The sequence below is a fragment of the Tupaia chinensis genome, unplaced genomic scaffold, assembly GCF_000334495.1.
Source record: "Tupaia chinensis unplaced genomic scaffold, TupChi_1.0 Scaffold000362_1, whole genome shotgun sequence".
In the NCBI taxonomy this organism is placed as follows: Eukaryota; Metazoa; Chordata; class Mammalia; order Scandentia; family Tupaiidae; genus Tupaia; species Tupaia belangeri.
In genome coordinates, this window is record NW_006159859.1 from 8705548 (window position 1) to 8730831 (window position 25284).

General features: G+C 39.5%; 1 protein-coding gene across 1 annotated transcript; it reads left to right on the forward strand.

Moving 5' to 3' along the window:
• The first annotated feature begins 158 nt into the window (after positions 1-158).
• On the forward strand, positions 159-25124 carry SLC25A31 (solute carrier family 25 member 31). The gene is made up of 6 exons (XM_006153141.1): positions 159-532; positions 6743-6870; positions 11737-11854; positions 16641-16795; positions 18804-18929; positions 24879-25124. The coding sequence occupies exons 1-6, from the start codon at positions 292-294 to the stop codon at positions 25077-25079; spliced, it is 969 nt and encodes a 322-aa protein (XP_006153203.1). The 5' UTR covers positions 159-291; the 3' UTR covers positions 25080-25124.
• Positions 25125-25284: the final 160 nt, after the last annotated feature.

The following is a 25284-nucleotide window of genomic DNA, read 5'->3' on the forward strand; positions in this document are numbered from 1 at the left end:
ACAAAAGGAGCCCTCCGCCCCCGGCCCCGCCATGCCGGGCTGGCTCCTAGAGCCAGGTGCCAGGAGTCACGTGCCAGTAGTCACGTGCCACGCACCAGGTGGCGGGAGGCGGTTGGAGGCGCCTGCGCAGCTCCCGCGAGAGGGGAGCCCCGCCCCGGCGCTGTTCTCCCAGCATGCTGAGCGCCACTTTCCCGCCAGGACGACGCTGAAGCGGTTTTATGCTTCATTTTGTTGTCGCTCCTGCCGTTTTTTGGAGCTTCTGCTGGCAGTTTTCGGGTCCATCGTCCCACTATGCAGCAGCCTGCAAAGAAGAAGCCAGAAAAGAAAGGGGAAAAGCGGCTGTTGGACGTTGCGTCCTTCGGAAAGGACCTCCTGGCGGGCGGGATCGCAGCGGCGGTATCCAAGACGGCAGTGGCGCCCATCGAGCGGGTGAAGCTGCTGCTGCAAGTGCAGGCATCGTCCAAGCAGATCAGCCCCGAGGCACGGTACAAAGGCATGGTGGACTGTCTGGTGCGGATTCCGCGTGAGCAGGGTAAGGCAGGCTGCCCCAGACAGCCTCCCCCCATGCCCCGACAATATCCCAGAAAAGGGAGTGTCCTGGAGGGGTCGCTTGCCGACACTGTGGCCACATCTGCTGTGATAAATGTGGCCCTTAAATTTCCGGGATCAAGTTCCTTAGCCAGTTTAACCAATTCTGCTTTTCCATGACCAAGAAAGCCTACCCTCGACCAGTCCTGATGGGGGTAGATCACTTCCTTCACTAAGTTTCCGGGCTGCCCGGGATTTACACTGTGGTGTGCCCGTGCCTGGCCCAGAAAGTAATTGACCTTTTGGGATTGATGGAGGTGCCTTCAGGCATTCTGTGTAGTGTTTTTAACTTATTTCATTATTTGTGAAATAATGCACTTAGGAGAAGTAGAAACGTAGAAGGAGTGGGGCTTCCCTGTGCTAGTACCTATTAGTGAAAAGAGGTTTCCTTATTTTTTATATCTGTTAAATGCCAGGACTGAGACTATTGAGGCGGTCACCTCTGCATAAAATTAAATGAGGCACGAAAAAGCTTAGTGGTCGAGGCCAATTATATTTAATGCAGTAGTTTTAAAAAAACAAATGTTATGCTAAAAAAAAAATGTAATGAACAAAACATGGTCTTAAAATAAAGGCGGGATCAATATTTTTCTTTTTTGCACCACGCGTTATCTTTGTTTAAAATTTTAATTTCGTTCATGGAGTATTTTTCACAATTATATTTAAATGATTTGAAGGAATAAAAGCGATTTGCGAACATTGCTACAGAATGCCTTCTAAGCCAAGGGTAGGTGAGTTTATCAAAAACATATACTCCACTCATATAGTTGGATTCAACTGAAAAATTTATACAAACTTTAAAAAGGAAATAGGCCTATTTATTGAGTATTCACAAAGTGGTTTCACTCCAGTGCAGCCCTTTCAGCCACTCCTAGGGTCTAGGGCAAATTACTCTCCCATTAAAAAGTACACTTTCCGGGAACCAGCAGTTAGCGTAATGGCTGTGTCGCTGGACTCCCACGTAGTCGACTGCGGTTCGCGTCCCAGACCCGGTGGCTTAAAACTCACACCGGGCGCGTGTGCGTGTGTGCCCAAGATCCCGAGAGGAGAATGGAGGAGAAGGGATTGCGGCGTGACCATCCCCCCTGGGGGGTGATTTCTCGCTTTCTGTCTCTATGTCTCTAACTCTTTCTGACCTTTGAGTGACATACATGAGGTCAAGGGTAGAATCTTAAAAGTGTCATCTAAGTTGTACATTTAGCAAGCCCATCTGGGAGGTGAGCTCAGATCTTTCAGTGTGTAGTTCTCTCCTGTTCCCTTTCATTTTATTAAAATCATTTCCCATCTCCCCCAAGGTTTTGTTACCCCCTCCCTCAAGGTTTTTACAGGAAAAACAAGAACCTGTCTTTTGACTCAGTCTAAGATCTCTATGGAGAAGTAGGGTCTTTATTATTATTTCATGTGGTTGTTTTGTTTGTTTTGGTTGCCAGAGGGCACTTTCTCTGGCCAAAAAAAGATGCAGTTACCTCTCAGTGGGATGTGGTCACACTGCAGTCTTGTCTCCTTTATTTGTCCATCCTTTTGACAGTCTGGGCAAGCATGTATATGCACTTAACTCCCAAGACTTGGGAGGTGGGGGGTAGATTTAAACTACAGTAGGCCAGCCATGTGGAGTCTAGCTCCCTTAATTACTAGGCTATGGGTACAGGGTACCTCTTTCCTATTTTAAATGGTTATACAGGCAAAGTGAAGTGTTCTGGTCAGTTTCTCACCACCAGTGCTAACTTATTTTGTATTTTAAATGGGTTTTTTGCAACATTTAAACCTAAACATAATTCAATATAATATAGCTCTTATAAATTGAGATCTTTCAAAGTAATATTCTGGTCCCTGCTTTCTTTACTTTTCAAGATGAGACAGTCATAAGCAGAACTTTAAGATGATGTTTTTCTTCTTAATCAGGAGGCACTGTTATGGACACAACATACTATAACCTATACTAAGGATTAGTCGTTCACAACAGAGGTAATATTGCCATCTAGAGGCATTTTTGGAAACATGTGAGAGAAATTTTTGTTTAGCACAGATAGAAGGGCGTGATCCTAAATTACAGTCATGTGAGAGGCAAGAACCAAGGATGTTAAACATTCTGCTGCTAGATAGAGACCAGTTTTACACAGTGAAGGTTTATCCTGCAACTGAATGATTTTTAGATTCTCCCACTAGGCATTAATGTAGCTATAAAACCTGTTTATGATTATCTAAGCATAGAACCTAACTCTTTTTTGCTTACACACACAAACTATCTGGGGCATAGTTTTAGTATGCACCATATAATGTAAGGAAGTAGAGGTAAGGCTGTACTTTTTTTTTTAGAATCACTGAAAACTCATGTCAGCAACTCTGCTTGTACTCTTTGGTCACCATTTATATTGTCTATATTTGTAGCTATAGTATTCATGAAGATTGTATATGTAAATAAGTTTAAGACACTTTTTTCAAAATGTCAGTTTGTATCAGTATCTTAATTACACCTTATTTATTATAAGTAGAGGCACATATGTATGAGTATTATGTCTGTGCCATTAACATATATGTCTAACAGTGTCCATATGTCTATATCATCACCCACGAATTTACTTACTAAAGTACATTATTAGGTTGGCCTACAGGTGGCATGGCGGTAAAAGTGCTGGATCTCACATGACCGACTTCCTGGTTCTAGTCTAAATAGTCCTTTATTATTCTCTATCCCCATGTACTGTTTTTCTTCATATTTCTGTGGCCACCAGACATATTTATTTGTTATGTGTCTCCTTGGTCTTTACACCTTACAATTTGAGTTCCAGTAGACCAAAACCACTAGGTGTTTTTTCTGGGTGCTATCTCTGGTAGGTAAAACAGTGGCTACTATGCATGAGGCACAAAATGAAATGTTTTTAAGTGAAGAATCTTCTCTCATTCTTTATATTTTGGATGCTTTACAAAAGTACATAATAAAGTAGTATAGGTACAAAAGTTATACAATTTATTTTAAATATATGTGTGTATTATTTCAAAGTCATGCTCTGGAACCAGCAGATAGCATAATGGTTATGTCACTGGACTCCCATATGGCCTATTGCAGTTTGAGTCCCAGACCCAGTGGCTTGAAAATCATGCTGAGCATGTGTGCATGCGTGCCCAAGATTCCAGGAGGAGAATGAAGGAGAAGGGATTGCACCTAGGGGGTTATTTCTCACTTTCTCTCTCATTGTCTCTCTGGCTAGTGCACATGCCCTGAGACTAAAACCTGTTTAAAAAAAAAAAAAAGTCATACTGTTGCTTTTTTTTTCCTGATAGGCATACTGTCAGAACATGTGGGAACCCACTGGTCTAGGTTATACATTAGAACATGCCTAGCATTCCCATTTTGCCAGTAAGCTAGTAAATGGTTCAGTAACGTTTTCCCATTTTCACATCAGTTATATTTTAATTCTTACTTTCTCAGAATGAAGTTCAGAGTAAGGTTTTCTCACTCCTTTTAAATTTTGTAGTTTGTTTGTTTGTTTGTTTGTTTGAGAAGTTAGTTCTAAGACTTTATAGATATTCTGCTTTTAGCAGGGAAGGGCATCACCATCACTACATTTTCCTCTACCAATTTTGTGGTACATACATTAGGAAACTGCCCATTGATTCTGCATGACTAGAGGGTCATAACTCTCCTAGATTATTTCATCTCTTCCCCTTGGTTTTTTTTTTTTTTTTTTTGGAGAGGTTTTTTTGCTATAGGGCGCGTGCGCTCGCCAGACAGACAGAGACAGAGAGACAGAAAGTGAGAAATCACCCCCCAAGGGGGATGGTCACGCCGCAATCCCTTCTCCTCCATTCTTGTCTCGGGATCTTGGGCACGCACGCACACGCGCCCGGCGTGAGTTTTAAGCCACCGGGTCCAGGATGCAAACCACGGTGGACCACGTGGGAGTCCAGCGACATAGCCATTACGTCAACTGCTGGTTCCCTCTTCCCCTTGTTTTAATCTAACTAAAAAATATGGTTTTTATCCAGAATTAATTTTTATAGAAAGGCAGTAGAAATTTAATAGTTCCATATCTAGAGTCAGACCTAAAGTCAAGTTCTACCCTTTTCTTTACATTGTAACCTTAAACAATTTTTATTTAACCTCTCTCATCCACATTTTCTCAATTGTATACTGATGTAGTTCTAGTCCCTATTAGATATGGTTGTTGTGAGGATTATAAGAGATAATACATATAAAATAATCAACATGTGTCTATAGCATAATTTGTGCTCAGTAGATTAACTATTTAATCACTATGTATGCATTCCTTAATTTACAAACATGCATTCCAGATGCTCAATTATAGCGTTTACATGCATTACACATAGAGTAGATTTTTGTAGTCTGAAAGATATGCTACAATAGCTGAACCCATTCAAGTTTTGTCATGAGACTTCAACAATTTAGTCACATCCTCAGGTTTCCCCTCCTAATTCTAGTGTTCATGCTATCTCCATCACATGCTATCTTCATCACATCTTCTTTCACTGAAATCTTGGACCTCTGAAAGTCATCCACGAGAGCTGGAATAAACTTCCAAACTCCCATTTATGTTATTATTTTGATCTCCAATGAATCATAAATGTGTTTAATAACATCTAGAATTGCCAATCCTTTCCAGAAGGATTTCAGTTTACTCTGCACAAATCCATCAGAGATATCACTATGGTAAGCCTTACCAAAAAAGTATTTTTTTGGTAAGAGAGTTTTCCTAAAGAGTGTGTGCACTTGCCGAAAAGACAGAGACAAAAAGGGAGAAATCACCCGCTGGAAAGACAGACAGAAAGAGAGAAATCACCTCCCAGGGTTAATTTCCCCCCAGGCCACGCCACAATCCCTTCTCTTCCATTCTCTTGTCCGGATTTTGGTCATGCATGCACACACACCCAGCATGAGGTTTTCTTTTTGTTGGTTTTTTGTTTTTTACTTTTTTAATAATTATTTGTTTGTTTGATGTTTAAAGATTCAATAAAATATAACCATTGATTTGGGAATAAAAATGAATATAGGAAAAAGGAATTATTTATTTAATTTTATTTCTTCTTTTTTTTCTAGTTTGCTACAGGGTATGCTTAACAGAAAGAGGGAAAGTGAAATAGCAAGCCAACAGGTCAGGATTCAAACTGCTATCAGCCATGTGGGAATCCAGCACCTTAACTACCACACCACCTCCTGGCCCCCAGCGTGAGTTTTAGGACACCAGGTCCAGGGCTGGAACCATAATTGACTATGTGGGAGTCCAGCAACATAATTATTATGCCTTCTGCAGGTACTGGAAAAATGTTTCTTAAATAGTAAGACTTGAAAGTTGAAATGGCTCCTTGATCCATGGACTACAGAATGGATATTGGTTAGCAGGCATGAAAACAACATTAGTCTTGTACATCTCCATCAGAACTCTTGTGTGACCAAACACATTGTTAACAAGCAGTAATATTTGAAAGAAATTTTTACTGAGCAGTAGGTCTTGACAGTGGGCTTAAAATATTCAGTAAGCCATGCTGTAAACAGATGTGCTATTATCCAGGCTTTGTTGTTCCATTTATAGAGCACAGACCCGGTAGATTTAGCATAAGTCTTAAGGGCCCTCAAAGATTACCTTCTGTCTCCACCAGGCCTCTAGAGACTGCCTTAAATTGAAATTAATCTCTTTTCTGGCTGAATTCCAGCTCTCATTCAGAATGGTTCTAGAACATAAAAATAAGACACTTCAGATTCTTTTGTCCCTTTCTCATTTTCATGTGCACAAATCAGTGAGTGGATATGTTTGTTCTTTCCAGCATACCCCTTTTAACAGCCTTATCATCACGAAAATTGTATGCCACAGTTTGCAAATGAAGCTAAGGGTTACGAACCTCTAACAGGGACTGGTGAGTTCTATTTGTCTACTAGTAAGGAGCCCTACATTCAGTTGATAATACCATCCATAGATTTTTAGATATTCATGTTTTTTATTTGAAATTAACAAAGTCGAAATGGAGTGCATTGAGTTAACATTGCCTTTTTTTCTTCAGTGAAGACATACCTATTTTAGAAAACTTCTGCTTTAATCATGAGGAAGGGTATGCTTCAAATAGTTTAAATGGATAAATCTGTTAAAATGACAATTATTTAATAATGCAAAAAAGGTTTATATGTATTTTTATTTTGTAGGTTTCTTCAGTTATTGGCGTGGCAATTTGGCAAATGTCATCCGGTATTTTCCAACACAAGCTCTAAACTTTGCTTTTAAGGACAAATATAAACAACTTTTTATGTCAGGAGTTAATAAAGAAAAACAGGTAATTATATTTGAGTATCTAAAGTTTTTTCTTTTTTTATTTTATAGAGAGGTTTTTGCTATCAGACATGTACTTGACAGACAGAAAGTGAGAAATCACCCCTCAGAAGGGAGGGCCACATTGCAATTCCTTCTCCTCCAGTCTTCTCTTGGGATTTTGGGCATGCATGCACACACACCCAGCATAAGTTTAAGCTGCTGGGTCTTATGTCAGTTGGACATAATAATACCTGTTTGGGACCAGCAAGTGGTAAAGTGGTATGTGGTTAAGATGCTGGACTCCCACATGGCCAACTATAGTTTGCATCCGGGACCTGGTGGCTTGTTTTCTCTCTCTCTCTCTCTCTCTCTCTCTCTCTCTCTCTCTCTCTCTCTCCCCCCCCGTCAACTTTCAAACTATGGTTGAATACATGAGAGTCCAGTGATGTAACCATTACACCATCTGTTGGTCTCCAGTATCCAAAATTTTCTAAAAATAGATTTGTCTTACCTCTGATGTCTTCTTTTGGGAAGAGGTACTTGGGTGGTATGAAAAATAGTAATTAAAACAACATATTAGTGGTTAATATTTCTCCCAACAACATTAAAAACACATATGTTATGTTGCAACCAAGTAGTTCACCAAAGATGTGGTGTTGTAAGTATTTATTTCGTGTCAGCTGCATAGACATGAAATGTAATTGACATTAGCTACATGATGTCCAACCTCTCTCTATAAGTCACACTGATCCAGCTTTAGCCCAGAGTTCCAGCTCCAAAAACAGGTATTTTCTGTAAGTCATTATGTTAGCTTAAACTATCCCAGCTGGGTAACTGACTGCTATTCCATTGTAAACTTGAAATACTCGAAACATTGACTTCTGTCCTTTTCTAACTGTGCTCTGAAATTAGGCCTTCTCACCCAGGAAACTACCTGTCTGTAACCCCAGAGACAGGCCAAAGGTCATGGTGCCTGCTATGAACCTTGAAACAACCTCATAATTTCATTTCAGGCCCTCTCAGCCCTGGACTGGGTCTGTATGGCCTGCCCAGGAACATATTTAGTAATCCTGCAGGAATTATCCAAGAAATAGGAGGAAACTGTCACAGAAGTAGCAGGAAGCCACACATAGGACCATCTATTTTTTTTTTTTTGAGAGGTTTTTGCGTACACTTGCCAGACAGAGACAGAGAGATAGAAAGTGAGAAATCACCCCCCAGGGGGGATGGCCACGCCACAATCCCTTCTCCTCCATTCTCCTGTCGGGATCTTGGGCATGCACGCACATGTGCCTGGCATGAGTGTAAGCCCCTGGGTCCAGGACTCGAACCGCGGTCGACTACGTGAGAGTCCAGCAACATAGCCATTACGCTAACTGCTGGTCCCGACATAGGACCATCTATTAACCCTGAGGTTGAATCCTCACCCTAGCACTAATCCCCACATCAAGGTCCCAGAGACAGTCCAGTCCACCCAGGGTTAGACAGGTACCATGCCTGCTAGAATTTCTGAAAAGTCTACCATTTGTGGTTTCTCCAGTGTGGATCCACCAGCAGCCACATGACATGGATCCAACATGACTCAACCACCATCCGAGAGACAGTCCTATTGGCCAGGGAACCTAACAGATTTTTAATTTGCCAAAACAGTCTATAAAGACTGCAAGAAGGCTCTGCCCCTTCAAATGTATAGAGACCAATGCAGTGTTGTGTGAATAACAAAGAATTAGGCAAACATAAATCACCAAAGGAAACTAAAAAAGCTCCAATAACCAACCCCAAAGAAATGGAGATGAACAGATTGCCTGTAAAATACTCTTAAAGATGCCCCATGCAATGCAGAAAGAACAGATGGATGACTAAATGAATGGAGGGAAACAATGCATGAACAAAATGGGAAGGTAGAAGAAGCAGAAATCATATAAAAAAGCCAAACATATCCCAGAACTGAAGAATACAATGACAGAACTGAAAAGCTCGATAGAAAGCTTCAACAGCGGATTTAATCATACAGAAGAATATATGGGCAAACTTAAAGTCACATGAAATTAGCCAATTTGGGGGAAAAAATGGAAAAATGTAAGGAACCTACAAGACACCATCAAACATACAAATATACAAATTATAGGAGTGTAAGAGTGAGATGAAAGGAAAACTTTTTTTTTTTTTTGAGAGATTTTTGCTATAGGGTACACACACTCACTGCAGACAGAGAGGCAGACAGAAAGCGAGAAATCACCCCCCCCCCCGGGGAAATGGCAATATTGTAATCCCTTTTCCTCCATTCTCCTCTTGGGATCCTGGGCATGCATGCACATGCACATACCCAGTGTGAGTTTTAAGCCCGTGGGTCCAGGACTCAAACCACTATGTGGGGGTCCAGCAATGTAACCATTACACTATGTGCTGGTCCTGAAAGGAAAGCTTACTTAAATAGATTCTTTGCATGAAAACGTTCCAGTTCTTGGGGGAGAGAAATGGACTCTTAGACTCAGGAAACTCAAAGTTTACAATGGTTTGACTTAATGATTTTTTAGTCTTATGATGGGTTTGTTGTCACTAGTCAAAAAGCGTCTGGATTTACAATGGTACTTCTGATTTTCTTAAAATGGACTTATTAGGGCACTAAATAGCATTTTGATTTAAGATATTTTTTTACTTACAATGGGTTTATTGTGATGTAACTTCATTGTGGTAAGTTAGGAAGCATCTGTAGTAGTCTTAGTTGGCAATTTTTTCTTTTAGCATTTTGAATATGTCATTGCTAGATGCTGCATAAATACAGGCTGAATGAAGCTTGAAAAATTATGTTAAATGAAAGAAAACAGCCCTAAAAGACTGTCTATTGTGTGATTCCATTTATATGAAATGTCCAGACTAGGGAAATCTATACAGGCAGAAAATAGCCAGTGGTTACTTAGGACTCAGGCAAGTAGAGAGGATGTGGAATGGCTTATAACAGATACAGGGTTTCTTTGGGGGGTAATGAAAATGTTCTAAAACTGTGGTGATGATTGCACAACTTTGAATATACTAATATTTCATTGACTTGTATACTTTCATTACTCTAACTGCTGGTCCCATTGACTTATATACTTTCAAAGAGTGAATTACATGGTATGTAAATTACATCTCAGTAAATAAAATAAAAATAATCCTGACCTCAAGAAATTTATAGTCCATAGGAGTATAAATAAATATACATATATATATAAAAATATATATTGAAGCAGAAAGTGGTTTTAGAACTGTTTAAAAAAGAGTCTGTTGGGAACCAGCAGTTAGTGTAATGGCTATGTCACTGGACTCCCACATAGTTGACCGCAGTTCGCGTCCTGGATCCAGTGGCTTAAAACTCACGCTGGGTGCATGTGCGTGCGTGCCCAAGATCCCAAGAGGAGAATGGAGAAGGGATTGCAGCGTGACCATCCCCCCCCCCCCGAGGGGGGATTTCTCACTTTCTGTCTCTATGTCTCTCTCTGTCTGGTGAGCGCATGCACCCTATAGCAAAAAAACCTCTCCAAAAAAATGTAAATAAAAATTTAAAAAAATAAAATAGTCTGTTGGCACATTTTACATGTTAATCGTATCATTCACCTTTAATTTTCTGACACAGATAAAGTACTTATGGGAAGAGGATATAATTATATACAGTTTCAGCTATGTTGGAAATCAGAGAAAATTTCATAAAAGAGGTAGAACTTAAATTAGAGCATGAAATAGTAACTGTTTTTTCTTTAAAAACGTTAGAAAAGGCATTCCAAAACGAGAAAAATTGAGAGTTCCAAAGCCATCTGATACTTAAACTATTGTTAGAAATAAAAGCCAGAGGGGAACCAGCAGTTAGCGTAATGGCTATGTCGCTGGACTCCCACGTAGTCGACTGCGGTTCGTGTCCCGGACCCGGTGGCTTAAAACTCACGCCGGGCGCGTGTGCGTGTGTGCCCAAGATCCCGAGGGGAGAATGGAGGAGAAGGGATTGCAGTGTGACCATCCCCCCTGGGGGGTGATTTCTCGCTTTCTGTCTCTGTGTCTCTCTCTGTCTGTCTGGCGAGCGCACGCGCCCTACAGTGAAAATCTCTCCCCCAAAAAAAAAAAAAAAAAAAAGAAATAAAAGCCAGAGAATAAAGAAGAAATTGAACTGGACAAGAATATTATTCACTTTAATGTACTTAATGGTAACAGTGGCCTTGTGCCTTGAATTTTCCCTAATAACTCAAATTAAGGTGTTTCTCTTCTCCCATAAGTCCTAGATGTTGAAAAGCAGCTTGCTGAGTCTAAGGAAGCCATGTGTTAAATGTTTATCGAAAAGAACTTCCTCAGCAGCACATGCGCATGTGAAGCAGATGAATAAGGCCTAACTCAACTACATTATAATTGGTATCTGCAAACTTTCATGTCACTTGAACATAATACCTGTTTTTGAGCTGTTCAAATGTAATACTAAAATTACAAATTGAAATTGATACACTATGAAGTACTACTACTCCCTCTCCCACATTCGGAGCAAACCAAATCTTCAATATATGCCTGACATTTTAGTTACAACAGACCCTATTATTAATACAAAATATACGCAGTCCAAAGAGATGATTTTCTTACAGGACTTTTGCTAATTTGGACTGCTTTTTTTTTTAGAGGACATTAAAATGTCCTGGAATTTTAATATATCAGAATCTAAACTATATCTTATAGACTGCCTGGGGAAAAACAAAAGCTACATGGGTATGAAGAGAAACATTTTGGATAATATAGCATGTGTTGTTATAAATGTTTATAAAAGCAGCTTTTAAGTCTGTTTAACGTTTTTTAAAAATAAGAATTTACCAGTTGTTTTAGACAGGTTCTATAGTTTAGTAACTTGGTTTTTTTAATTAATATTTTACAGTTCTGGAAGTGGTTTTTGGCAAACCTGGCTTCTGGTGGAGCTGCTGGGGCAACATCTTTATGTGTAGTGTATCCTCTAGATTTTGCTCGAACCCGATTAGGTGTCGATATTGGAAAAGGTATGATGTGTTTAGGAATACTAATTCTTCTTGTTTGTGTTTTGAACCAAGAGTTATTTATCATAGTTGTACTATTTATCATAGTTGCACTCTAACCCCCCAATTACCAGATATAGTCTACAAATTTTATTCTCGACTAAATGTTGGAGTCATAGGAAAAGTATACTATCAATACTTTTTTTGTGTTTTCCCTTAAAAGAGGGACGGGGAAAGCCTATTGTAATAAAAGTGAACATGAAGACTCTTTATGACTTAGTTCCATTTTTTCCTCCCAGATCTCTCAATGCACTTAACTCCTGTCTCACCTGTGGCTCTAGGTTAGATATGTAACTCTCATCCTAGAGATTCTCTTTGCTTCTATTCTTACCTAAATATTATGCCATCCTGTTTTTTTCATTGGTGTTGTTACACCCTTGTTTTGGTCCGAATACGTTTTTTGATAGCTTTCTGAGAGAGTAATTGGGAGATAAAATTGAGGTTTTTCATATCTAAAGATACTTAATTTTACTTTTTTACTTGGTATTTGGCCATACATCAAATTCTGAGATTAAAGTTATTTTCTTTCACAATTTTGAAAGCATTCTTTTGGCTTCTAGTTTCTGATACTGCTTTTAAGAAGTCAGATATCAGAGCAACAAATGGCATAGCAGTCACATTGCTGGACTCCTACATGGCCCGACTGCAGATTGAGTCCTAGACCTGGTAACTTGAAAATCACGCCAGACACATGTGTGTGTACATGCCGGGAGGAGAATGGAGGAGAAGAGTGTTGTGGTGCAGCCATCCTCTCCATGGGGTGATTTCTCATTCTCCCTCTTACAGTCTCTGTCTCTCCCAGGTGAATGCACACATATTCTAAAGTAAAAACCTGTCCCCCCCCAAAAAAAAAAAAAAAGAGTCAGATCTCTTACTCTTTATCCTTTAAAATTTGAATTTTTTTTCTTTTTAGTTACTTTCTGTCTTTGATGAGCTTACATTTCACTATGACATGTCTTTATACAAGTCTCTTTTTTTCCGGCAATTGTGGAGGTCACTGAATTGGCTCCATTCAATCTGGAGCCTTTTGTTCAGTCTTAAGGATGGTAACAGAAAGAAGTCATTTAGCTGACTGGAGTGAGATGATAGATTTTGAGCAAATGGCTGCTCCTCTGTTACCTCTAGGAGTCATCCTTATTTCTTCTAATTTCTAAATCTTCCTGAGGTTATTAGGGTCAAATGTCTTACTCTCAACAATATCTCTCACTGTAAAAAAGTACATTTTACCTCTCTTGTGGAGAGTGGCCATTCTGAGCAAATATGGTGACCTTCAGACACATGCAGAACGTGGTTCCGTGGGCTTTATTTGCATAGCATGAAAGCAATTAACATGAATACACTAGCTGTATGCTGTTGTCAATACTGCAGAGCAGTATCAGGTTAAAGGAAGTCACATGTGTTTATCAGAATCAGCCCCACAGAAAGTACATGGTGCCAGTTGTCTTCCCATAGTCAGCTGATTAACATCTGAAAACTGGCTCTGCATTCCATTTCCTCTTGCCCCATTTTCTGCAGTATAATATAATAAACCTGAGACTAGTTTGGAGTTGCAGCTTTCTCCATTAGAGAAGTCGGTCCCACCCAATCCTGCTTTTCTTCACTTGTATGTCTTTGTGTGTTTATTTTTATGTTTATTTCTAATCCACAACCTCCCCACACTCAGAAAAATGCATTATGCTGAGCCGGTCCCAGCATCCTCTGACCTGAGTTACTGCTCTGATTTCATTCTCTCATGTACTCTTCTTTTCCTATGTGGCTTTAAGCCTTTCCTATTTTCTTATTATCATTTTAATAGAGTTTCTTTAGGGAACAGACTCACTTAATAAATACTTATTGAGTGCCTTCCCGTGAACCAGGCCCTCCCCAAGATAAAGCATGTGAGTGTACATGTGAATCTGTACAGATACATATACATAGTCACACTCCATATAAGTACTGGAGCTTATGCCTTATGTACTTTATAGTATAGAGGAGGCTACAAAATTAAAAGTGAATAAATGACTGAAATTTACTGCCACTTAATGATAAAAACTAGGAAAAATTTTTGAAGAACAGAGTGATAAAAGTTTTCGATAAATGACAGATAAAATGTTCCTAAGGGTGACAGCTTGAGTGAAGATGAAAACATAACTTCTGTCTGTTGGGTTTAACTGGAAGTCCAAATTTTCTTCTTATTGTTAAGAAGGATAAAATAACTCAGTAGGGACAACCTGCAGCCAGATCCCACATGGCCAACCGTGCAAATCAATTCTCAGACCTGGTGATTTAAGAAACACTCCAAGCACGTGTGCATGCATGCCTCAAATCCTGATAGGGCAGAGAGATGAAAGAGAAAGGATTGCAGTGTGACTATACCCCATGAGGAGTGCTTTCTCCCACTCTCCCTATTTTTATCTGTCTTGCTTTTTCTCTGATGAGTACAAACACCTGGTAAAACAAACAACATACCTTTTTTAAAGAATTGGTGTTTTTTTTTTAGAAGTTTTTGCTATACAGTGCATGTGTTCACCGGAAAGGCAGAGACAGAGAGACAGAAAGCGAGAACTCACCCCTCAGGGGGTTTGGCCACGCCGCAATCCCTTCTCTTCTGTTCTCCTCTTGGAGAGTGCACATGCCCAGTGTGAGTTTAAGCCACTGGGTCCGGGACTCAAACCGCAGTCGACTAAATGGGAGTCTTGCAACATAGCTATTACACCAACTGCTGGTCCCTTAAAGAATTATTTAATTTTATTTATTATTATTATTATTATTATTACTGCTACTTTGGAGAGGCTTTTTTGCTATAGAGTGTGTGCACTCGCCAGAAAGAGACAAAGAGACAGAGAGACAGAAAGCAAGAAATCACCCCCTTGGGGGACGGCCACACCGCAATCCCTTCTCCTCCATTCTCCTCTCAGGATCTTGGGCATGCACATACATGTGCCCAGCATGAGTTTAAGCCACTGGGTCCAGGACTTGAACCGTGATCAACTACATGGGAGTCCAGTGACATAGCCATGACACCAGCTGCTGGTCCCTATTATTATTATTTTTTAATTTGACCAAAGAGAAACAGAGAAGGAAGGAGAGAGAGAAAGCAAGCTACTAGGTCCAGGACTCAAAGCATACAGGAATCCACCACCTTAATCACCACGTCACATGCTGGCCCCTTGTTTTAATTTCTGTAGTTTCATTTTCTTTTAAAATTAGGATAATTTAGTTCATTTTGGAAGATTGCATCATACATATAATAGGTTTTAAATATTGTCAAAGAATTCTAGGTCAAGAGAAAATAAAAACACAATCAGCAAGCCTTAGAAAAATAGAACACCTCATCTGAAGTGTTTATCCTAAGCTTACTAGCTTGTTGTTTTGTCTTTTTGTTTTTCGGAGTCCTGGTTTCATTCCAAAGTATTTTGTGAACCACACAGAGTAATTTATGGGGGTTTTTTTTGGTTTTTTTTTTGGGGGGGGGTTGCTATAGGGTGCTTGCACTCACCAGAGACAGAGACAGGGAAAGAAGAATCATCTCCCAAGGAGGATGGCCATGCCTCAGTCCCTTCTCTATTCTCTGGGGATTTTGGGCACATACACGCATGTCTAGCATGATTTTCAAACTGCTAGATCTGGGACTTTAACTGTAGTATCTCCAGCGTGATTTTCAAACTGCTGGATCTGGGACTTTAACTGTAGTGGGTCATGTGGGAATCCAGTGCTTTACCCACCATGCCACCTCTTGACCCCCCATTCTGGTTGTTTTTTATTTTTTTAAGAATGACTTAATTGTATCTATTATTTTTAAATTTGCTATAGAGCATGTGTACTCACCAGAGACAGAGATAGAGAGGAAAAGTGAGAAAGGAACTTGAACCATGGTAGGCCATGTGGAAATCCAGCATCTCAACCACCACACCACCTACTGGCCCCTTGCTATTTTTATTTTTTTAAGGCAAGGTCTTACAGTGTCATAATCTGCTTGCCTTAGCCTCCCAAGTAGACCACAAGCATTGTGCTCCCCATACCTGGTTATTTAAGACAGATCTTGCTTTGTTGCTTAGGCTGGCTTCTAGCTTGCTGTGCTGTTACTTTAACCTCTAAGTAGTTGGATTACTAGTGTGCATCACTGTGCCCAACTTTCATGTCAGGTCAGGAATTGAATCAAAGTCTCCTGTGTGGCCTCAGCCTGCTGAGTAGGTGTGTCTTAATGGCATGCCATTGCTGCTGGACCTAGTATTTTTTTTTTCTTTCTTTGTTTTTTCTATTTGATACATGCACTTGCCAGAGCTGAAGAAAAGGGAGAAATCACCCCTGGAAGGCAGAGAGGGACGTGGCCATGACAGTTTCCTCTCCATTCTCCTTGTAGGACTTCAAGCAGACAAGTACATGGGCCCAGCATGTTTTTCATGCTGCTAGGTCCAAGACTCAAACTGTGGAGTCAGCCATGTGGGATCAAGCTGCCCTAACCTCCAGGTCATCTGCTGGTTTTGACCTAGTAATTTTAGTGAAATGTTTTAAGTCAAATTACTTGAATTAGACTTTTATAAGCAATTATAAGAGATTAATGTTAAGTTAATTTCTTTTAAAATACTACCTGAAATCTGAATTATCTTTAAATGAATGGGAAGATTTTGATTTGTGTCTTCTTTTATTAGGAAGATTTCTAAGTGGCAACTCCAAATGGCTTAAATCTTTAAACTGTTTAATTTATTTTGGTTAAAGTATTTGTTTGATTTATAATGTTGCTAACAGGTCTTAAATGGCTTTATTTTAGGTCCTGAAGAGCGACAATTCAAGGGTTTAGGTGACTGTATTATGAAAATAGCAAAATCAGATGGAATCATTGGTTTGTACCAAGGATTTGGTGTTTCGGTTCAGGGCATCATTGTGTACCGAGCCTCTTATTTTGGAGCTTATGACACAGTTAAGGTAATTGGGGTGCTTTAATTTAGCTACATAAGGAACGGTTCATTTATTTGTATTGTTCTAATTAGTAATATAGTTAGCAAATACATTACTTTTGATTATAGAAATCAAAATAGATGGTGAAATAAGAGAGATGTGAAATCTCGTTTAATATTTACCATCACCTAATTAAATTATATCTGTGTTATGGAACTGACTTTACATATAAAGCATGTATCAAAACATTAGGTTTTGTGGTGTTCACAGTATATTTGTTACAAATAGAAAGCATGTAAATTAGGTTTAAATTATAGTAAACTCTTTATATATATAAAGACATCTTTTAATGATTTTTCTGATTTTGTAGTAACTTTATTATCTTTAACATACAAATAACCAGCTTGCTATCATTTGGAGAAGTAGGCAAGGCATAAGTAAATGCTACTGTATAATTACTTGTTCAAAACCATTAGATACTGTGTTGTATTCTCTAGGTTGTTCTGCAGTTTACTTTTTCATTTTGGATTTGAATAGCACTTCCATAAGGCAGTAAAAAGAAAGATTGTAAATAATGGCTAGTGTTCTTGAGCTATTCGTTCTAGGAACCTTGTTAAATACTTTATATCCTCACAGTGTTATGGGGTAGTTCCCTAAATTCACATTTTTAAGATCAATAACCTAGAAATGGTTAAGTAATTTACTTGTTAAATGACAAGCTAAAAGTTGATGTTTTTATTCACTACATTATCATGCTTTCAAAAGGAAGTAATGGGAACCAGCAGTTAGCATAATGGCTATGTCACTGGACTCCCACGTAGTTGACCGCAGTTGGCGTCCTGAACCCGGTGGCTTAAACCTCACGCCGGATGCATGTGTGTGCGTGCCCAAGATCCCGAGAGGAGAATGGAGGAGAAGGGATTGTGGTGTGGCCATCCCCTCTGGGGGGTGATTTCTCGCTTTCTGTCTCTCTCTATCTGGCGCCCTATAGCGAAAACCTCTCCAAAGGAAAAAAAAAAAGGAAGTAATGAAACTAATGTCAGTATTATTTATTAAATAAGAATAAAACTTGAATGAAATTTGTTATTAGATTTATCTATTATCTGTGTCTTTTCTCATTAGTACAAATGTAGTTTAATATTTTTATGGGGCCAGCAGGTGGTGTGGCAGTTAAGAGTGCTGGACTCCCACATGGTTCGAGTCTCAGACCTGGCGGCTTGCTTTCTCACTTTCCCTTGGTCTCTCTATCCCTCTCTGGTCATGTTAAAGTAAATAAGTAATTAAAAGTTTAAAAATTAGATAATTCTTTTAAAAATATTCAAAAGATCGTTTTTATTGTGATCTAGACCAAAAATTTTTAGTTTTAAGTGTATTTTTTAGACAAATATCATGGAAAGTACAAGGTCTTTATGAATTACAGGGAATTTATATGTCTTTCTCTGCTTTTTATTATGTAAAATTATAATTGTGAAATTTAGAAATAATCTTCACTAGCTTAGTGCTTTAGTTGCTTATCAAGTGTCACATCTGTTGATGATAATAGCAGGCAGTCTTCACTTTTTTTTCAACTCCAAAAGAGCCTTGGAATTACTTTTTGGGTCACTAGCTGCTAGCTTATCCAGTTTTAGGTGCTATCAAAAACAAATTCCCAGGGCCAGCAGGTGATATGGTAGTAAAGGGTGCTGGACTTCTACCTGGCTGACCACGGTTCAGGTCCCAAACCTCGTGGCTTGCTTTGTCATTTTCTTTCTCTGTCCCTCTCTAATCAAATTTAAATAAATAAAATATTTTCAAAAATAAAAACCTTTTAAAAAATCCCCTATATTAGCAAATGTGCATTTTTTTCCCAAATATGCCTTTAAAGTATAATCATGTGTGGTATTCCCCTTTCTCACTGATCTGCTACTGTCAAGCCAACTGTCTCTTATTGTAAGTATAATTGAGACCTCTTTCATATGTTTATAAAAAATATCCTTTAAAGACTTAAGATATTTGGGAAACTTGAATGTTTACTTGATACATTTTTTTCCCCTAGGGCTTATTACCAAAACCAAAGGAAACCCCATTTCTTGTCTCCTTTTTCATTGCACAAGTTGTGACTACATGCTCTGGAATACTCTCATATCCCTTTGACACAGTTAGAAGACGTATGATGATGCAGGTATTTTATATTATTATTGTAAGCTTAACTGAATTTTCTAATATCTCTGATACCCAAGTATAATCTATTCACATTTTAGAGAAGTTGGGCTGAGAGGTTGTTTGTTTTAGTTAGTTAAAAAAATACATTATGTGTTCTGTCTTATATTCTATCCTGAAATAGTCATCATACAGCAAAGCTGCTACTAGATCTGCCATCAGAATAGAAATGCCTTCTATTCCTCTAGCATACATTGCTTGGAGGGAGTGACAGAGATCAGATGCATATGCCTGTGCTTATTTTAACTGAAATATGAGATTAAGTAGAATAAGCCCAATTACAAATCATTGACGTGTCACTATTTGCTATAATATATTTTAATAGAAGTAATTTTGAACTACAAGGATGAAGATTTGTTTATAATATCTATGTTCTAAATATAAATATTTAAACAAAAATTTTGTTCCATTCGTTCTTCATTGCTGTTACTTGTTGCATTTTGTTTCTTCAGCAAATATTTGAGCACTTTATCTATGCTAAGCTTGGTGACAAAAATAAAATAAGACAGAGCCTGAACCCAAAGTTAGTGTAGAATTGAAAATATACAGTTAATAGTTTAAATAGAAATGTGCATAGATTCCAGTAATACATAGAGGAGGCAGTGCCCAAATGCTCAACATGGTCAGATCTGGCTTCTTGGAGAGCCGAGTCTCAGTCAGTGGGCTTTCTTCAGACAATGAAAGAACATTCTCTCTGCATAGTGGAGACAACATACATTTAGGTCTGGCTTAATAAGTAGTTCAGTAGACCAGCCAGGGGAAATAGAAGGGCATTTTGGTTAAGGTAGCTGGATCCCACATGGCTGACTTCAGGGTTCAAATCGCAGACCTGTTGGCCTGCAAAACACACTAGATGCCTATGTGCCCAAAATCTTGAAAGGAGAAATGAAAGAACACAGATTGCAATCTGACCTTCCCTCATGGGGGTTGTTTTCTCACTTTTCCTCTTTCCGCCTCTCTCTGGCTAATGCATATCCTCTGGCAAGTTTTGAAAAATGATAATAACTGGTTCAGTATAGCCAGATCATTGGTTTCATGAGGGCAAGTGAGATGATGAGGCTGGAAAGCTAGAACAGTAATATGCTTAATTTCTATGTGCCATCTATACTGTCTTAAGCTCTTTACACTTTAATTAATTACAGTATGAAAACAGTGCTGTGAGGTTTAATTACTATCACTATCACTTCATTCAAATGGTAGTGGAAGAAAAAGTTGGGCTACCTGCAAGTCTTTTACTTCACTCATGGACTACCTAGAGTTATTCTTATTTATTTACTTATTTAAAGAATTGTTTATTTAATTATATTTATTTATTTTTAATTTGCTATAGGGCATGTGTGCTTACCAGAGACAGAGAAAGTGAAAGCAAGCCGCCAGGTCTGAGACATGAATTGCAGTTGGGTCACATGAAAATCCAGTGCCTCGGGACCAGCAGTTAGCGTAATGGCTATGTCGCTGAACTCCCACGTAGTCAACCACGGTTCGAGTCCCGGACCCAGTGGCTTAAAACTCATGCCAGGCGCATGTGCGTGCATGCCCAAGATCCCGAGAGAATGGAGGAAAAGGGATTGCGGCGTGGCCATCCATCCCCCTGGGGGGTGATTTCTCGCTTTCTATCTCTCTGTCTCTCTCTGTCTGTCTGGCGAGCGCATGCACCCTATAGCAAAAACTTCTCCATTTAAAAAAAAGAAGAAGAAAAGGAAAAAAAAAGAAAAAAAAAAATCCAGTGCCTCGTCTAACATGCCACCTGCTGGCCCTGAGTTATTCTTTTATATCTTTGTTTTATCTTTCTATATCTAGCTCTTGTTTAGCACATTAAGAAACTTTCAAAAATATAATAAACAATTAGTTTGCAGATAGACCATGGGTTAGGTAAATAGCAGTGAACTAATGTTAAATTTCCAGACTTTGGTAACTATACTTTGGGTATGTGAGAAAATATTGTCCTTAGAAAATACACAATCAACTTTAAAAATAAGGAGCATAATATCAATAACTTACTCTCAAAATGGTTGAGGGAATGGGAACCAGGAGTTAGCATAATAGCTATGTCATTGGACTCCCATGTAGTAGACCGCGGTTCGTGTCCCGGACCTGGTGGCTTAAAACTCACACCGGGCACGTGTGCGTGCGTGCCCAAGATCTCGAGAGGAGAATGGGATTGCAGCGTGACCATCCCCCCTGGGGGGTGATTTCTCGCTTTCTGTCTCTATGTCTCTCTCTGTCTGTCTGGCGAGCGCACGCGCCCTATAGCGAAAAACCTCTCAAAAAAAAAAAAAAGGTTGAGGGAGAATAATCTATGGGAATGTGGGGGAATGTGGGTTTTGATACACATGTATATATTAGTTTACTAGGATGCAATAACAAGTACCACAAACTAGGTGGCTTAAACAGTTGTTTATTTTCTCATAGTTATGAAGGCTGAACATGTGTGATCAAGGTGTTAATGGGACTTGTTCCTTCTGAGGACCTCTCTTCTTGGCTAATAGATGCTCATCTTCCTATCCTTCTGTTTCTTATAAAGACAGTCCTATTGGGTTAATGCCCACTCTAGAAATTTCACTTAACCTTAATTATCTGGGAGTTTTTTGTTTGTTTCTGAAGAGATTTTTGCTATAGGGTACATGCACTCCCCAGAGAGACAGACAGAAACAGAGACAGAAAGCAAGGAATCCCCCCCCCACCTCCCCAGAGGGATGGCCATGCCGCAGTCCCTTCCCCTTTGTTCTCTTGGGATTTGGGGCACACACACACACACACACACACACACACATGCCCAGTATGAGTTTCAAGCTACTGGGTCCAGGTCTCGAACCGCGGTTGACTACATGAGAGTCCAGCAACATAATCATTACATCATCTGCTGGACCCAGCCTTAACTATCTTTAAAGACTCTATCTCCAAATACAGTCACATTTTGAGGTCCTGAGGGTTAGGATGTCATCGTGTGATTTTGAGGGTACACAATTCAGCTCTTTACTGGTTCTGTTCAATTTTTGTATTTTCATTTTATATCCCAAAACTTTTTTAACAGTTACAAGTGTTTAACAGTTATCAATACTTAGAGGGTTCTTATCCCAAAACTTTTTTAACAGTGGGAACCAGCAGTTAGCGTAATGGCTATGTCACTGGACTCCCACGTAGTCGACCGCGGTTCACGTCCCAGACCCGGTGGCTTAAAACTCACGCCGGGCGCATGTGCATGCATGCCCGAGATCCCGAGAGGAGAATGGAGGAGAAGGGATTGCGGCGTGACCATTCCCCCTGGGGGGTGATTTCTCGCTTTCTGTCTCTATGTCTCTCTCTGTCTGTCTGGCGAGCGCACGCGCCCTACAGTGAAAATCTCTCAAAAAAAAAAAAAAAAGGAAGACTTTTTTAACAGTTACAAATATTTAACAGTTATAGTTAGAGGGTTCTTATTTATATACACAGATTTATTATCTGTAAATAATATATTTTCCCCTTATCAACTCTTATACCTTTTATTTCCTTCTCGTCTTTCTTTTTCTTAGAGAGGTTTTTGCTACAGGGTGCGTGCGTTTGCCAGAAAGAGAGAGAGAGAAAGCGTGGGTTGGCCCACGCCGCAATCCCTTCTCCATTCTCTCAGGATCTTGGGCATGCATGTACATGTGCCCAGCGTGAGTTTAAGCCACTAGGTCCAGGATTCCAACTGCAGTCGACTACATGGGAGTCCAGCAACATAGCCATTACGCTAACTGCTGGGGCCCCTTCTCATCTTTCTATGCTTGCTGACATCTGTAATTCAGTGTTGTATTTAAAAAGTCATAACTGGCAGCCTTGTCTTGTGCCTAATCCTACAGGGAATGCCTTCAATATTATAAAATTTAATGTTAGATATAAAGGCTTTTTTGTAGTTATTCTTTACTTTTTTTTTTTTTAGAGGTTTTCGCTATAGGGTGCATGCGCTCGCCAGACAGACAGAGAGACAGAGAGATAGAAAGCAAGAAATCACCCCCCAGGGGGGATGGCCACACCGCAATCCCTTCTCCTCCATTCTCCTCTCGGGATCTTGGGCACGTACGCACACGCACCCGGCGTGAGTTTTAAGCCACCGGGTCTGGGACATGAACCGCGGTCGACTATGTGGGAGTCCAGCGGTACAGCCATTACGCTAACTGCTGGTTCCCTGTAGTTATTCTTTATCATGTTATGACATGTTTCATTTTGTCCTTGGGTTAAAATTTTTTTTTATTATTTGTGTTATAGGAGGACAAACACCCCCAACAGAGTTCCTCTCACCACAGTCCACCTCAGCCTCAACCAGTTAGGATCACAGGCACATGTGTGTACCAGGCATGCACAAGGAGACCTCAGAATACAAATGCTGGACCTTCCCACGTGGCCACAGCATCATGGAGCATTGTGTTACCACTGCACTGCTCTGCTGGTCACAATAGCTTTTAATCATGAATAGCAGTCATGTTTTTTTTTTTTCCTATATCTATTTTTGTTTGTTCATTCATAATACAACTTGTGCATGCATGTTTGAGAGAGCGCAACTCAGAAGAGCACCCCTCCAGGATCTGGTTATGCCACGATCCCCTTCCTCCAGTCCTCTAGTTTCTTGGATCCTGAGCACTCATGCACATATCCCATGTTTATTTTCTGTCTTTTGTTTGTTCATAATAGAGTGCATGCATGAACACTTCAGAGTGATAGGAGTGAGGAGCACCCTCCATAGGGTTTAGTCACTCCTCTTCCTCCATTCCTCCAGTTTGTTGGGTCCTGGGCACTTGTGTATCTACCCGCATGTTATGTAGGCCAACCCAGCTAGGGACCTAAACCATATCTGGTTTCTCTTGAGCAGCACACTACCACTGTGCATTGAGCAGGCACTGTTTTTTATCGTCTCTTGCCTTTATATGATCTCTGATGTGTTTGTTTTCTGTTTCTTTTATACTACTGTTTTTATACTTTCTACTTATTTTTTTATTTGCTACAGAGTGCATGTGTTTAACAGAAAGAGACAGAGAAAACTCCCTTCTAGAGTGGGGTAGAGAAGATGACCACACCACAGTCTCTTCTTCCATTCCACTCTTGGGATTCTGGGCACATGTGCACACACACCTGATGTATTTTTCTAGCCACTGGGTCTGATACTCAAACAGTGCAGTTAGCCATGTGGGATCCAGCCCCCTTCATCAACATGCCACCTAGCTGGCCCTCTACTTAACGTCTACTTTATACTTTTTCTGACATTGTTTAGGTTGCTTATTAATTTTCATCTTTTTTCTTAATATTTCAGAGTCATTAATTTCCTTGTAAACTACCACTCAAGCTCCATCTTATAAACTTTGTCAAGGATTTTTGTGGTTATCATTTGCTTTCAATATTTTCCTTAATGCTATTTAGTTTCTAGTTTTTTTTTTTTTTATGCTGTTGATTTCTCACCTAATTGTAGTGTAGCGACGGGACATTATTGTCTATGTGGTATCACATATTGACATCTCTTAAGCCTAGTACATGTTCAGTTTTCTACTATGCTTGAACAGTGTGGATTCATTCTCCATTCACTTGCTACAATATTCAGTATGTGACTTGTTTTTGTTTTTGTTTTTTTTTGTCAAAGGATGTATGCATTCACTGGAAAGATGGAGAAAGGAGGAGAAGGTATCCTTCATGGTGTATGATTACACCACAGTCTCTTCTCCATTTCTCCATCCTGTCGGGATTTGGGGTATGCATGCATATGCCCCAGAGTGCTTTGTGAGCTGCCAAGGCTGGCATCTGGCTCCGTCAACTAGGCCAGAGAGCCAGCCCCAATATATGCTCTTTAAATCAACACAGTGTATTCAACACAGTTGTTAATGTTATTTATCCTTAATGCCAGTCATAAAACTATCTGAAAAGATGTTAATATTATGGAAAATTACTTTTCTTTCTTTTATAGAGTGGTGAGGCTGAACGGCAATATAAAGGAACCTTAGACTGCTTTGCAAAGATATATCAACATGAGGGAATCAATGCATTTTTTCGTGGTGCCTTCTCCAATATCCTTCGTGGTACAGGAGGTGCTTTGGTACTAGTATTATATGATAAAATTAAAGACTTCCTTAATATTGATATTGGAGGTACTTCATCGGGAGATTAAATTGTGAAATGCATGTATTCAACTTATTAAACAAAAATTAAATAGCTGCCATTTGTAGACATTTTGATAAGTGTTATTACTATCATTTTCTTAAAGTGCTTATTCTGCAATAAAATAATAGTCTCTTTTCAAGGATTTAAATAATACTGAAAGTCGGATAAATATGGGTTTCTTTCCCATTAAGACTCAAACTCATTTTAATGAG